The sequence below is a fragment of the Urocitellus parryii genome, chromosome 5 (assembly GCF_045843805.1).
Source record: "Urocitellus parryii isolate mUroPar1 chromosome 5, mUroPar1.hap1, whole genome shotgun sequence".
In the NCBI taxonomy this organism is placed as follows: domain Eukaryota; kingdom Metazoa; phylum Chordata; class Mammalia; order Rodentia; family Sciuridae; genus Urocitellus; species Urocitellus parryii.
Window position 1 is genome coordinate 25,823,859 of NC_135535.1, and position 14,490 is coordinate 25,838,348.

The 14,490-nt window shown below is 48.8% G+C and overlaps 1 protein-coding gene across 2 annotated transcripts in view; it reads right to left on the minus strand.

The window, feature by feature from the left end:
* Window positions 1-14,165, minus strand: part of Plxnc1 (plexin C1) — a 146,552-nt gene extending 132,387 nt beyond the window's left edge. For both annotated transcript variants that reach the window (XM_026397059.2, XM_077798584.1), the window contains exon 1: window positions 13,104-14,165. In XM_026397059.2, coding sequence (XP_026252844.1) covers window positions 13,104-14,165 — 1,062 coding nt within the window. The remainder of the gene's footprint in view (window positions 1-13,103) is intronic.
* Window positions 14,166-14,490: the final 325 nt, after the last annotated feature.

A 14,490-nucleotide genomic window follows, 5' to 3' on the forward strand; every position in this document is an offset into this window, starting at 1 on the left:
CTCTGGCTCTTATAGGCCGCTCAATATGGGCCAGTGAAGTCCTCAAATGAACCTCAGTGACCACATCTGTAAAACAGATGTGGTAATATCACATGCCCTGCCTGTCCACATGATTTCGAGGCCCCAATGAAATCCTGTGTGTGAAAATAATTAGCAAATGACCTTCCTCAATCCAGGGAAACCGAATGAACAATTATTCACCCGAGTTAGCGACTTGATTAGCCATTAAGACTCCTGTAACTTTCTCTATTCTTCTGGAGTACACAACATTGATCGGGTTCTAAGTTCACGGCATCTCTCTGTTCCTCTGTGGGGTGAATTTACATGGGGGACTCAAATGATCAAAAGAAAACGTTCAAAGTTTGCAGGAGGAACGAGGCAAGGACAGCAGTTCAGGGACACCCTGGGCAGCCCTACCAGGCAGCAGAGTGCTGCGGAATGTGTTTCTCACCCTCCCACCTGCTCCTGCACCCCCTACTCCCCCCCAGGGCTCCAGTGACCTCCCGCCTGCCAGTCCCACGCACCCTTGAAGTAACCATCCAGGATTTGTATCCTTCCTCCTCCTTGCTTCATACCCCACATCTAAATCTCCCTCCCCTCCCTATGGTTAATTTCAATTAAAAGACAACTTGAGAGGCTGGGGATATGGCTCAGCGGTAGTGCCAGGCGCTAGGTTTGATCCTCAGCACCACATAAAAATAATAAATAAATAAGTAAAATAAAGGTATTGTGAAGCAGGACCCTGTCCACAAAATGCCAATAGGGCCCCCAGCATTTTGGCTACCCAAAGCCCCTCCCCGACCTTTCCAAATAGCCACGTCATGGTGCCCTGAACCACTGGGATCCATGACACGGCTTCTGTGTTGCAGGAAAATAGTTGTCCAGACTCATCTCCGCACCAGTGCTGCTCCTCTCTGGTCGTCCTCACCCACTTCTCTCTTCCATCACTCCCCCTGTCCAGTATGTGAAAAACCTGGGCCAAATTTCCCAGCAATCTCAGGGGCTCTACCCAGCCCACGCCTCCATCACCCCCCTGATGATCTCCAGCCAGAGCCTCCTGGCCTCTCCCTCACAGCCACCATCTATTCGCCATCCAGTAGCAGGGAGATCTTTTAAAACAGAAAATCACTCATGTGGCTCCCTTGCCGGGACTTCTTCCCTGTCTTCCCAGCACTCTTTGAATTAAACGTATATTCCTCCCAGGCCCTACCCAGCTGCTCCCCCACCACTTCTTCAAACTCATTCTTTGCCACTCTTCTCCTCCTTCATCTGTTTCGGGTCCCAGGGTGGCTTTCTTTCAGAAACATGTGTCTTCGACATATTACCGAGTTTCTGCTTCAGGGCCTTTAAACCTCCTCCTCCCATCCCGCCTCCCCTTCACTCCCTCACGGGCTGTTTTTCCCCCACATCCTTTCAGATCTCAAGTTAATCTTCCCCTACTCGTGGATGTCGAGCACAGCTCGCCCCATCCCTATGCCAGTTGCTTATTCTGAGCCATTGCACTCCACTTATGTCCTTCCAAATACTTATTATATTTACAGTTTTAAATTTTTAATTTAGTGTCCATTTTTTCCAATGGACTGTAAGGTCTACAAGAGTATCTTATCCTATACTCTGAATGTGGCATACACCAGCATCTGGCATGCAGTAGGTTGTCAATAAATGTTTATTGAATGAATAAAAACATACATGGATCAATGTTTGAATACTTTCAGTCAATATCTCATCAGGCAATAGGAGATGTTGCTAAGTAAGCCTAGTCATTATAGAGTTCTTTAATTGAGCCAAGATTTGTCCCTTGTAAACAAATGGGCCTTGGATATGCCTTGGGGAGCAATAGAGAGCTGCCCCACACCTGTTACCATGTATCCTGGCCTTCTCTATATTTTCTTTTTATTTTTAAGAAGATGTGATTTTTTTAAAAAAAATTATTCTTTAGTTGTCATTGGGCCTTTATTTCATTTATTTGTATGTGGTGCTGAGAATCGAACCCAGTGCCTCACACATGCTAGGCAAGCGCTCTACCACTGAGCCAAGCCCTAGACCTTCTCTATATTTTCTATAGTTCATCTATAGTTCATCAACAGCTGGTAAGAGTTTCGGCATCTGTCTCCTTCTGTGTCCATAGACAGTCTACAGACACAGTAGACTTAAAAATGTGGGTCTAAGGAGTAAACAAAGCACTTGACATGTGCTCTGACCAAAGCAAAGAATAATAGGACCGTTCTTTCCCATGATTAGAATAATAATTGTATGAACATGGCCTAGCATTGTTTTAACTCCTTAAAATAAAAATTGCTGATGATAGCATGGAAGAGTAAGAAAAAAAAGCAAGAGATTTAGAATACACAATACGTGGGTTCAAGCTCCCACTCCATCAGACAGTCATGCAGTTTTCTCTGTCTGTCTGTCTGTCCATCTGTCCATCCATCCATAATTCATGGAGCGCTTGCTGTTGGCCAAGTTCTTGATCTCTAAAATACCATGGGAATAAACCCTCTCTTGTCAGAATAAGCCAAGTGGGTTCTGAAACAAAACAAGACATTTTGCATTGCACATCATGGTTTCTGAACACTTGATAGTTGGGAGGAATGGTCCAAGCAAGGGTGCCATCATTTAAACAGTTTAGGGGCAGAATTCAGGGACTCCATGAAAGAGGATGAGAAGAAAACAATTGGGGGCCTGGGTTGTGGCTCAGTGGTATGGTGCTTGCCTAGCATGTACGAGGCATTGGGTTCGATTCTCAGCACCGGATATTTAAAAAAAAAAAGTTAAATAAAGATCCATGGACAACATAAAAAATATTTTCAAGGAAATCTTTATTTTAGCAAGCTCTAACTGAAATGTAGCATCTCCTTTAATTCTGGATTCAGGCCACAGAAGTATTAACTAAACCTGTGACTTTGTCACCAAAAGAAATCAGATATTTTCATATCACTTTCTAGTTGCTGTAGATATCTCAAAACATCTTTCAAGTTCATCGCTACTTTGAAATTAGGATAGTTACTGCGGCTAGATCTTGCTGGTGCATGTGTTAAGACACATTAACTCTATCTCAAATTTTCAAAAAGAATTATGTAATTGCATATGAATATAATTGGTTTATGTTGCGATCATTTTTTTTTAAAAAAAATTTATTTATTGAAAAACATTCTGAAAAAGGCTCTATGGGCCTCCTCGGAGGACAAAAACCTCCAGAGTTAGGAACAGAAGCACCCGAAGCCCAAGAGTCTGACGCCAGATGACACCCACTGCCACCAGCTGCTCTGGGTGACCCCCTCCTCTTGCCTCACCGATGGAGAAAGGAGCCTCAGGAGGACGCCAAGGAGCAGTGATCAGGAACAGCTGGTGTGTTAGATAACGTGCTTCTTCAACCCGGCTGGGGGAGTAGGGGGAGGACAGGAATCCCGCCTCACCGGTAGGGAAGCCACCAGGAAATCTCCTCCCTGTGACTGTCTGGCTTCTACTCTTCCTATAAGCACAGCTCCAGGGCTGGAGCCTCCTGTAAGCGCTCACCTCACAGTTCTGTAATCACTGCCTTTTGCAGTAGACGATGAGCACTGTCTTCCCAGTTCTGTGATCATTTGCTCCTCAGCATGTGTGTCAGGCTATGGATGCCTGGAAGATGAGCTGACCTAGCCACTCCCCTTGCTGTGGTCTGAATGGGACCCCAAAACCCATGTGTTGGAAATGTAACGCTAATGGCATCTGAACTTCGGGAGGTAATTAGGTTTGGACGAGTTTGTGAGGGTAGGGCCCCCACCACGGCCTTACTGCACGCTTGCTCCGTCTCCCCGTGTCATGCGCTCTGCCCTGCTGTGGGTACAGCAGGAAAGCCCTTGCCAGGTGCCAAGCAGATGCCGCACCATGCTCCTGGACTACCCGCCTCGAGAACCAACAGCCAAATTAGCATGCATTCTTTATAAATTACCTGGTTTCAGGTTTTTCTTTTTTCCCCCATAGCAACAGAAACCACACTAAGATAGCACTCAAGGTACATATAACTCAAATGGAGCTGTGTGCGCCCCAAACAGAGCCCGATACACTCCAGGCTTTAGGGAGCAGATCCCCACCCACCCCCGCCCCGTGCCCATGTCCATGGCCAACTTCTGACTTAGAAGTTCTTCCTGGACGTCCCAAAGGCACCAATCAACAATTACACTCCCCTTCTAATGTGTCACCAACACTTCTCAACACTGTCTTAAAAAGCGATTTCACTTCTTCCCTCCTCTCCACCCACTCGGCCACTCCTGGGTCAGGTGTTCAATATCCCCCCATTGGATTATGGCAAATAAACAGAACCCATCTGTGTCGCTCTGTACTAGGACTCTGTCACCACTCTTGACCAAAGTGACATTATTTCTTGCCTGGACTACGGCAAAGAGCCTTCTGCAGGCTCCCCTGCTTCCTCTGCAGCCCATCTCTCATCCATTCCCCATCGGGCAGCCATTACTTAGGAACTCAAATCCAATCATTTTGCTTCCCTTCAAAGGCTCTCCTATGCTTTGAGAATAAAATCTAATCTTCTTCCCACAGCCTAAGGGGCCTGCAGGACCCTGCTACCATTTCCTTCTCCTGGGCCGTCCCCTCGTTCTTTCTATTCACTTTCTCCCTGTCCACAACCACGTGGACCTTTTGCTCTTTGGACTGACCAAGTTGTCCCTGGAACCTGTCCTTGGTCACTCCAGCTCTCCAAGGGGAAGCCTGCCACTGTCCATTCTCATCTTCCTGGAGTCCACTTGACGTCCTTAGAGAGCACTGTCCCCAACACCCCACTCAAATAGCTCTTTCATCACCTGCTTAGTGACATGCCTCAAGTTTCCTTCTTTGTAAAACATTAGTAACAATGTTTCCCCACATGGAAAGTGATGATGAGAATTAAGTGAGTTAGAATTGGGAAAGTATATAAGTATATAGTACATAAATATATATCTAGTATATTATAAATTTCAGCTCTCTTTATATGAATATCTATTTATTTGCTACATGGCATATTGTTTGCCCTATTTCCTGCTGATGTAAATATTTCCACACTCTGCTGGCCACAGAATAGAAACTTGAGAGATTATTTGTTTCACCCAATGACTGTCCTTCAAATCAGCTGCTTTGCCTCTCGTCTCACCTCATCCACTTCTGAGTTTTCTTTCTAGAACACTCTCCGATTGTGTACACTAATGACCCTGCCGTTATCCTCCAGTGGCTACAGCTAGGGTTTTCACATCCTGCTCAGCAGAAGTTCCTTTGAGACGCTTCGAGGACAGGCATGAGCGGAAGTGGGCCAAGCTGTAGGGTCTGGGAACCTTTCAATGACCTGCTTCACTAAGAGCCCCCAGCATTGGTAACAGACTCACCCAGGACAACAGGTTATTGATGATTTGCTATTCTTTTGTACCAAGGGAGCTTTTGTTACCATCCTCTGAGGTGCTGGGTATTAAACCTAGGAGCACCTTAGCACTAAGCTACATCCCCAGCCTTTTTATTTTATTTTGAGATGAGGTCTCCTTCAGTTGCCCAAGGCTGGCTTTGAACTTGTGATTCTCCCACTTTAGCCTCCAGAGCAGCTGGGATGACGGGCATACACCAGGCATTTATTTTCAAGGCAAGGTTTGGAAAGTCAGAAGGTGACTGACCACCGGGATCAAATCTAACCACCTTGGCCCGTCTCATTAAGCCTGTCGCCATCTGGACCTGCATGCTCATTTGTGGATGCTCCTCAGCCAGGGGGAGCGGCCTGTGGCTCATAAGCTTATTCAACATCCCGTTTGTGTGCGCGCTGGGCCCGCTCTCCAGACTCCCTTCTCTGCCCTCTCCACTTAGCTTCAAGACGCAGCTCAAGCGTCACTTCTCTGGAGCCTCCCAGGTCCTGCCAGGGAGAGGGTGACACCCCTTCTGGAAGTTTCCAGGGCATCTTCCTGTTAAATGTTTCCTACTGTATCCGACCCTGTGTGAAGGTTTGTTTTCTTCTCGATCTTTCCACGATAGCAGGAGGCAGCCAATCACCACCTGTGGGCCAAATCTGGCCTGCTGCCTGATTTCTGAATGGCCCATGTCCTAAGAAGAGTGTTTAGATTTTTAAATGGTTGAGGGAAAAGAAAAAAGAATAATTTATAACGAGTGAAACTTATAAGGAATTCAGGTTTCGGTGTCCATAAAGTTTTATTGGAACACAGCCCTGCAGGTTCATTGATGGATCCTCTATGACTGTATGCACAGCACAACAAGGGACTTCAGAAATTGTGACAAAGGTCATATAAGGTTCATAAAGACTAAAATATTGATGATTAAACTCTTCATAGGAAAGCTTGCTGACTCCTGCATTGGCCAGAGCCCTGAGAAAGAAATAGGGTCAAATTCCCCCAATAACTTCTCTGAGAAAAATGCTCTATGTAACTATCACATAATCAGTGAAACCAATATGAACACCAACTATAGGATCTGTGAATGTAGGTCACAGTTTTATTTATTTTTGTGACCATATAAAAATTAGCACCTCATCAAAATAGAACAATATCACTAAGAAAAGCTATGAGCACATTTAATAAAAAGCCAACCAACCAACCGTCAGTTGTGGTGGCACACACCTGTAATCCCAATGGCTCAGTAGGCTGAGGCAGGAGGATAGCGAGTCCAAAGCCAGCCTCAGGAAAAGCGAAGTGCTAAGCAACTCAGTGAGACCCTGTCTCTAAATAAAATATAAAAAAGGGCTGGGGATGGGGCTCAGTGCCCCTGAGTTCAATCCCTGGTACCCCAAACAAAACAAAACAACCAACCAACCAACCTACTACTACTGTGCTCCTGTTCCAATGAACGGGCTATGATATATACAAAGTGTCCCCAAGGTGACTCTATGATTTCTCATCTCCCTCATCTATAAGCCAACACGTTTGAGAAAGAAGTGGTCACCAAGAAACTTTAAGGCAGGCAGAGATGATGCCGCAGTATTATGGTCAAAATGTTGGTCACGGTCTGGTTCTTCCATCACAGTGCCTGCTGGGGACCCTCGTGTGTTTGTCCCCAGTCTTCTGATTAGATTCGAGGTTGGTACCTGTCTCAAGAGCAGCAAATACCTACTCTGAACAAGGGTTCATCATCTGGTGTGAAAAGCTAAGTTGAACCCAATTCTCTCTTTTTCCTAATAATTTGCACTAAGTCATACAGAAAGCCGTTGCCAGTCGTAGCCAAAGCAAAAGGAGAAAGTCTGTCTGTTAAGATGCAGACTGGGGACAAAGGCAGGCTGAGCCACATGCAGGTGGAGGCAGACTCTTAAGGAAGCAGGGAGCCACTTGGAGCAGGACAGAGAGAAGTGCTCGTGCTAAGTCATGTTAAGGTGAAGCCTTGGAATGGGCATCAATCATTTCCTGATGCTGGGTTCCCCGGAGCTGCCTTGAGTTCAGAAGCGCCCTCCAGCTTCATATCAAAGAGCCCCATTCATTACTATTACTAATTGTGATAGTTAGTGCCCATGATAGCATTTACTATGGGCCAAGTGTGGCTAATTCTTCATGTATTAATTTATACATCCAGACAATAACCCAAGAAGCAAACAGGATCCTACTTACAGGTCAAACTGAGGCACAGAAAGGTTAAATAATTTTCCTAGGGCTACACAGTTGGTAAGCGCTGGTCCCAGCTGACCTGGCTCTAGAGACTGTGCATGGGACCATTACACAGGACTGCTCCTTTTCCTAGATTACCATGTGATTCCACGTTTCTGTCCATGAAATCCTTTATCTTCTTGTTTGAGCTTATTCAAGTAGATCTTCACAACCTACTGTACCTGGGTAGGCTAGCAACTGATATCAGGGTTGATGCTATGAAGAAAAGACCCCAGAGGAAATGTTTAGAGTGTGGAATGGGTTTGGGTGTACAGCAGAGAAGAAGATTCTAGAAATTCCTACCCATGCTGGAATAAAATGCAAGTAAACTGTTGTTATGCAAGAATTAAAGAGATGATTAAACTCTGACTTATAGGTTTTTGAGATTATGAGCCCACAAATAGTAAGGCTTTAGAAGCTTTCTAGTTGTTGCCATTGAGTAATTGGGAGAGAATAAGGAATACAGGGGTCATGAAATGAGTAGGGTTCCTTTTATGGCCCTAAGTAAAATGCAATGGGAAAAAAAAAAAAAAAACGGGACAAGTTCCCCATCCCAGGGGGATCCCATTCTCATTTGGAATACAAGGAAAATGGTTTTCTCTTACCACAGTGGTTCTCCAATCTGAGCACGAATTCAAATCTTGTTAAAACACTGAGAGAATCTTGTTCAAACTGTTTGTTTAAACAGTTGTTAAAGCTCCCTACCCCCAGAGTCTCTAGTTAAGTAAGTCTGATGTAGGGCACAAGAATTGACATCTCCAGCAAATTCCTAGATGATATCCATGATGCTGGTCCAGAGACCACACTTTAAGAACCTCTACCCTATAGCATAAAGCCCTTTCCTCTCATATTTGAGAGGCACAATTGTGCCCATTATTAAGCACTGAAAACCCAGTTACCCTGGGTTTCTGTGGTCAGAGCTGACTTCCAGATTAGCAACAACAGCAGCCTAGCTGTTCCGATGAGCAGGGATATAAGAGCCAGAATCCCAGAGGATGCCATATTCCCTAGGACGAGGGAAGAAAAGGACTCTGGAGCATCAGAAATTAAGAAAAAAGACAATGGTTGAGGGTTAAGGAAATGAAAGGTGGCCAGGCTCAGGAAGGTATTGCTGCTAACTATAGAAAACCTCTCTTTCTCTAAGATCCTTCATTTATACATTCAACAGATATTTCTTAAGCCTTGACTACATGCCAGACACTATGTATGGGGTGCAATAGAGAAGACCCTCTGAGGTCATTTATACTGAGTGCAAAGAACACCAACACTGACTAGAAGGTGACGGATGGGAAAGTACAAACCCTCCCAGAGCCAGAACTTCAGGTGGTCACAGCTGCAAACGGTGACCTTGGCAGTGGTCTATGTGTACATCCACAAACAGCTGGTCTTATCATAGCCGTTACAGGGGCCTCATCTGCTCCCTGCAGGGTAGACCAACACTCAAACTCAGAGTCTGTGAGGACAGACAGCCCATGGCAGTGGTTAAAAGCTCAGGTCCTAGAACTAGACCCCCCCCCCCGGATTCCAAATCCTCTGCTGTTTACCAGCTACAGAACCTAACCAAGCTCTCTGGGTCTCAATTTTCTCATCCATAATCATCCTAATAGCTACACTCCTTGCCTCATACAGTGACTGAAAATCAACAGAAAATAAGGCATGTAAATTGCTCTGCACAAAACCTGGCCATAATAACCATTCAGTGCGTTGTAGCTATGATTGCTTTTTCCCTCTTTCTAAGTGGGTGCTGTGGTCGCAGTTGTCCTTTTTGAATCTATCCTTGCGTATCAAATGTGTGTGTGTGTGTGAAGGTAAAAACTCCCCATCTAGTCTACAGACGGCAAATGGCTCAACAGAATCATAACAGAAGCAGAAGAGGAGTCAACATCGTGGGAAGTTTGTGGATTTTGAGGCCCACAGGTCACGAGGCTGGGTGGAACCGAGATACCACTTCTACACACGGCAGCTGGCTGTGTCTGGGCTGCATGTGAGTGCTCTGTGGTTGTAGGCATGACACTTAAATGACATCAGCCTTTACAATGATGTGTGTGGAAGAAGGGGGAACACTCCCACCAGCAAGGGTTGGAATGAACTAGAGGAGTCAGTCCTGAGGACCAAAGTACAAGAAAACAGATCACCCTCAGTGTCTACAGAGGGGTAGCCACCGTGTTTAAACCACAAGCATCCCCAGGGCCCACAGAGAGCAGCAGCAGTCAGAACAGCTTGGAACACTCTATCTTCACAAACTTGAATACAAACACTTCTCTGAGGGTCGCACTGGTGTAGTCATGAGGAGTATTTGTCTCTACAGGGTCTGTAGGAATCACCTGACTTGGCACATTTGGGGTCTGTGGTGAACCTGCTGTAGTTGTAAAAGTGCATTCAAAGTTGGTGGCAAGATAGAATAAGAAACGTCCATGTGTGCAAGCCGCTAACTTGTTGCACAAGCACCTTGGAAATTAATCCTTAGCAGTCAAGGTTAAAGGGGAGACGCAACCAACAGGAGGACAGGAAATAAGAAGAGAACCAAGTCAGGCTTGGTGGCGCACTCCTGTAATCCCAGCAACTGCAGCAACTCGGGAGGCTGAGGCAGGAGCACTGTAAATTGGAGGCCAGCCTCAGCAACGTAGTGAGGCCCTAGGCAACTCAGCCAGACTGTGTCTCAGAATAAAAAAATAAAAAGAGTGTGAGATATTTCTCAGCTGTAAAGTGCCCCATACTCCTCCACCCAAAAAAGAAGAGAACCAATCAAGAGATAGGAAAACAACCCATTCAGTTCTGTCCCTATCCATGTTTGAATGAAGATGGAAAATATAGGTGCAGCTAGGAGGAGAGGCAGAGGCAAGCAAACCCAGCTGCTGTGCCTTGCTGCCTGTGGATTACTGGTAAAATGACTGTGTTTGCTCTAAAGGAATCACTGTTGGAATCTATGGAGGCTCCCTCTAGAGTGTTTCAGGTCTGACTCCTGGTTTTTTTTTTTTTTTTTGTCACCTATAATTCAGTATGTCTCTCAAAAACACATTCAAGACCTGAAAATAAAATGCAGAACAAATGTAACCAAATGACATCATTCTTCTGAGTGACAACTGAGGGCACATGGATCCCATGACCCCATTAAACAGGGTTGTAACCTACTATTGTCCCTTCAGTGGCAAAATTGGAGGCACCCAGCACAGAGCATTGCTTCTGCTAGCAGGTATCAAACAAATATTTGTTGAATTAAGTATCTTATCTGCCTAGTTAATAGGTTAGAAGACTATCAGCCCTTTCATCAAAACTACCACCTTTATTTTCATTCAAACTCCTCTTAAAATTCAATTCCATTAAGGCTTTTTAAATGCATACTAGCAGCAAGGAATTACTTAAATGAAAAAAGAAAAAAAAAGAAAAAGAAAAACTCCAAGCTCCCACCTGTGCAGCCATGACATGCTATTGTTCCAACCCGAGTATATTATTTAACTTGGATGACAAGCTCAGGGGGTAGAGACCCCATCTTTCAGAATACACAGCTCTGAGCTCACTGGGAGTTCTCGATAAATAACAGCAGTGAGAAATGCAGTGAAGGGACCTGTTTTCATTATTTATTTTTCCCATTCCAGATTTTTGGCAACATATGTTTATCCCTTGCTTGATTTCCAAGGGGCAACTCTCTCTCAGGAGCTCCCCTGAAGATGGATAAGCAGCTCTGCGATTTTCCCTGCCCCTCCCCGTTCCCATCCCAGCACAAGTAGAAACACAGGATGGAGCCAAAATGTGGATTCTGAGTGCATTCGGAATGCTGCTGGGTTTGGAAGGAAACCGAGTCCTCCAGGACCCAATAGGTAGATGCAGTCAAGAGAAATGTTTTGGTTCCACATGTCGACACAGCTGTCAGATGGCAAAGCTTGGACTTCCACCATTATTACCTGCTGTGGGCCTCTGAGTCTTCTTGTCATTAACCCCAGAGACCAAGTATACCTAAAGCTGGACACAAAGTAATATTTGGGGGGGGGCGGGGTACTTTCAAGACTTTTGACAGAGAAATGAAGGCAAGCTTTTGCCAAACTTGAACCATTCGAGTATAAAGGTGTATAAAGAGAGCTATTAAATATTAAATGATAACATGTATAGCAAGACTAAGTCATTTAGGGAGCAATGTGTGCTATTTATATGTTTTAAAAAACTATCCCTATGATGAAGATGTTATGTGCCTGTCCCAGCTGACAGGCAGAGAGGAAGAAACAAGTGAGCGATCTAAGGAGTCTTCCTTCCTGGACACTGGGGCTAATATTTGATAAGATGTGCTTTTGCAGAGAACCAGGTGGGTGGGGGGGGTGTCCTTCTAGACACTTATTAACACACCTTAGGGCCACTGCTCCCCTGTGCCCTGTTGGTAACAACAATTGCACCCACACACACATTTTCCAAGTGGAGACTTCTCTCTGACTCATTTTATACCCATACAATGGCAACACCTGTAGCCGTTAATTTCTGCTCTTTGATTTCTGTCCAGTTATAAAGGAGGCTCTCAGCAGGCTCCCCTCTCAGGAGCCATATGTGGAGTCGATGTGCCAGCAGCCTTGGAAGGGAAACGGCCTCCGGAGAAGTGCACAATGGCTCCATAATCCCCATCCACTGGACCCTCTTGAACTGCCGCTTTATTATCCAGTCAAAGAACTGCCAATCTCAAGATTCAAGCCGTGGCCGCCCTGGGAGCCCTGGGGAAACCTGCCTCGTTTGCCTGCTTCAGGCACAGCCCAGGGGTGGTGCCAATGAGCCCCGCAATGTAGTCCAGCAATCGGGAGCCCAGGGACTGCCTGTAGCACCCCAACACTTTCCCTTGCTCTCCCCTCCAGGGTGAGGCTTTTTTACCCACAAAGCCGCCTCCTGTCTCCCCAGTGTCTCCCGGAGCTGGAGACCACAGCAACCCTCAACCCAGCCACAGCCCCGCCCCCTTGCACAGGGTCGTGCTGGGGGTGCTGTGAGCGGCTTTCTCAGGCTCGCATTTATTTACCCGGCTTGAGCAGGCTCCCAACTCTTCAGACCTCATCGTCTGGGTTGCGGAAGGGGGCTGAGTGGGGGCACAAAGGCTGGGGTGTGGCAGCGAGCCCTTTAGGTTCAATGGCTTCTCTGCTGAGGGCACTGTTTGGTAACTGTGTTGACCAAGAGAGTCAAACCCACATGCCTGCTGGGACTGCACAGCAGAGAGGAGTCTGGGGAAGCGAGGAGGGAAAGGGGGCTGCGTGGGGGAGACTCGGGCTCAAACAAGCGTCCACAATTGAGAGAGAAGGATAGCAGTGGGATGCAGTTAGTAGAGTTTGGAGCCCAACTCCAACCCTGCCCACCCCCTTTATACACTCTCCCTCTGGGGACCTCAGGCTGTGCCTTAGAGTAGCCTGAGGTCTCAGGGGGTGTGCTCCTATGACCTGATAAATGTCACCCGGATCTCTCCCTCCCCCGCTTTCCCGCGGTGCCTCGGCGGTGGCTCCCCGGCTGCAGCGCTCCTAGCCTGGCCCCGGGAGCAGGACTTACGCAGTTGGGAAGGATCAACTCGAAGTCCCAGCTGCAGCTCTTGGCGCGCGCCTGGATCTCACTCATCCTGAAGAGGCAGAGCGCTGTGGTGGCGGGGGAGCGCCTCTCCTGGCCCTCTCCTGTGGCCGCGCTGAACACGCCCGCCCAGACGTCCAGGGCCTCCACCAGACTAGAGGAGAGGAGCAGCCGGCGGCCGTCGGGGTGCCCGTGGCCACAGTCCAGGGCCGCCTGGCCCTGGAACAGCACCTCGGAGCTCTGCGCGATGCGCGCCATGCTGGGCCAGCCGGTGGCGGCGCCGCTCGTGTAGTTGTAGGGGTAGTAGGGGAAGTAGACGCTACCGTTCCAGAGAAAGGCATCCACGAAGTGCAGGCTGCCCGCCCCCTCGCGCAGCTTGAGGCGGCCCATTTCCTCGGTGGCCAGGCTGCGCCCCTCGGTGTTCTTGAGCGCAATGGCTGTGGCGCGATCGGATGCTGCGGGGTTGCAGCGGTTGGCTGTCTCCGGCTCCGGCAGCACATAGGTGGCGGCCACCGCCAGGTACCAGCGATTGCTGCTGTTCGCGCGGTACACCACGCCGGCCGTCGAGCCCTGCGGGTGACAAGACACCACCTCGGTGCCGTTGCGCAGAGAGCTGCGGCTCAGGTTGCCCAGGGGCCTCACCTCGCAGGCGCCCCTGTCGAAGGTCCAGCCGGTGAGCAGCAGCCCTCCGGGGTCGGACTCCCCCTCGCGGTAGGGCAGCAGCAGCTTACTGAAGCTGCTCCCGGGCCGGGGCCGCTCGGGGGGCGCCAACGAGACGGGCTCCGTGCAGTTGCCCGCTTGGTCCCGGTACAAGCGCGAGAGCCTGCGCTCCAGGCTGTAGTCCAGCTGGTCCAGGCAGCTGCCGCTCGCCACGAACACGCCGTCCTTCCGGCTCACCGCGATGGCTCCGATGGCTTGCTCCGACCGCCACACGGACTCCTCCGCGCCCCGGGCGGGCGCCGCCAGCACCAGCAGATAGGCGAGCAGGGGCAGCGGCGCTGCAGGGCGCAGGGGGCGCGGCGGCGCCTTCCTTCGGGAGACCTCCATGGGGCTGGGGGGGCCGCCCCCGGGCAGGGCGCGCGGCGGCGACCGCGGCTCAGGCGCGCGGCGACAGAGACGCGGGCGGCGGCGGCGGCGGTGGCGGCTCCTGCGCGCGCTCGGGCTCCCGCGGCCGCCCCATCCCCGTGGCTCGCCCGGAAAGGAGAGCGGGGAGGACGGCGCGCGGCGGGCTCGCTCCGGCAGCCTGTGCAGCGGCGGCGGCGGCGGCGGCAAGCCCTGCGCGCTCCGGCAACGCTTCCTCCTCGCCCTCCTTCTCCGGAGTTCCTCTGTGCAGCGCTGGCGCTCGCGGGGAGGCGCGGAGGGGAAGGGAGGG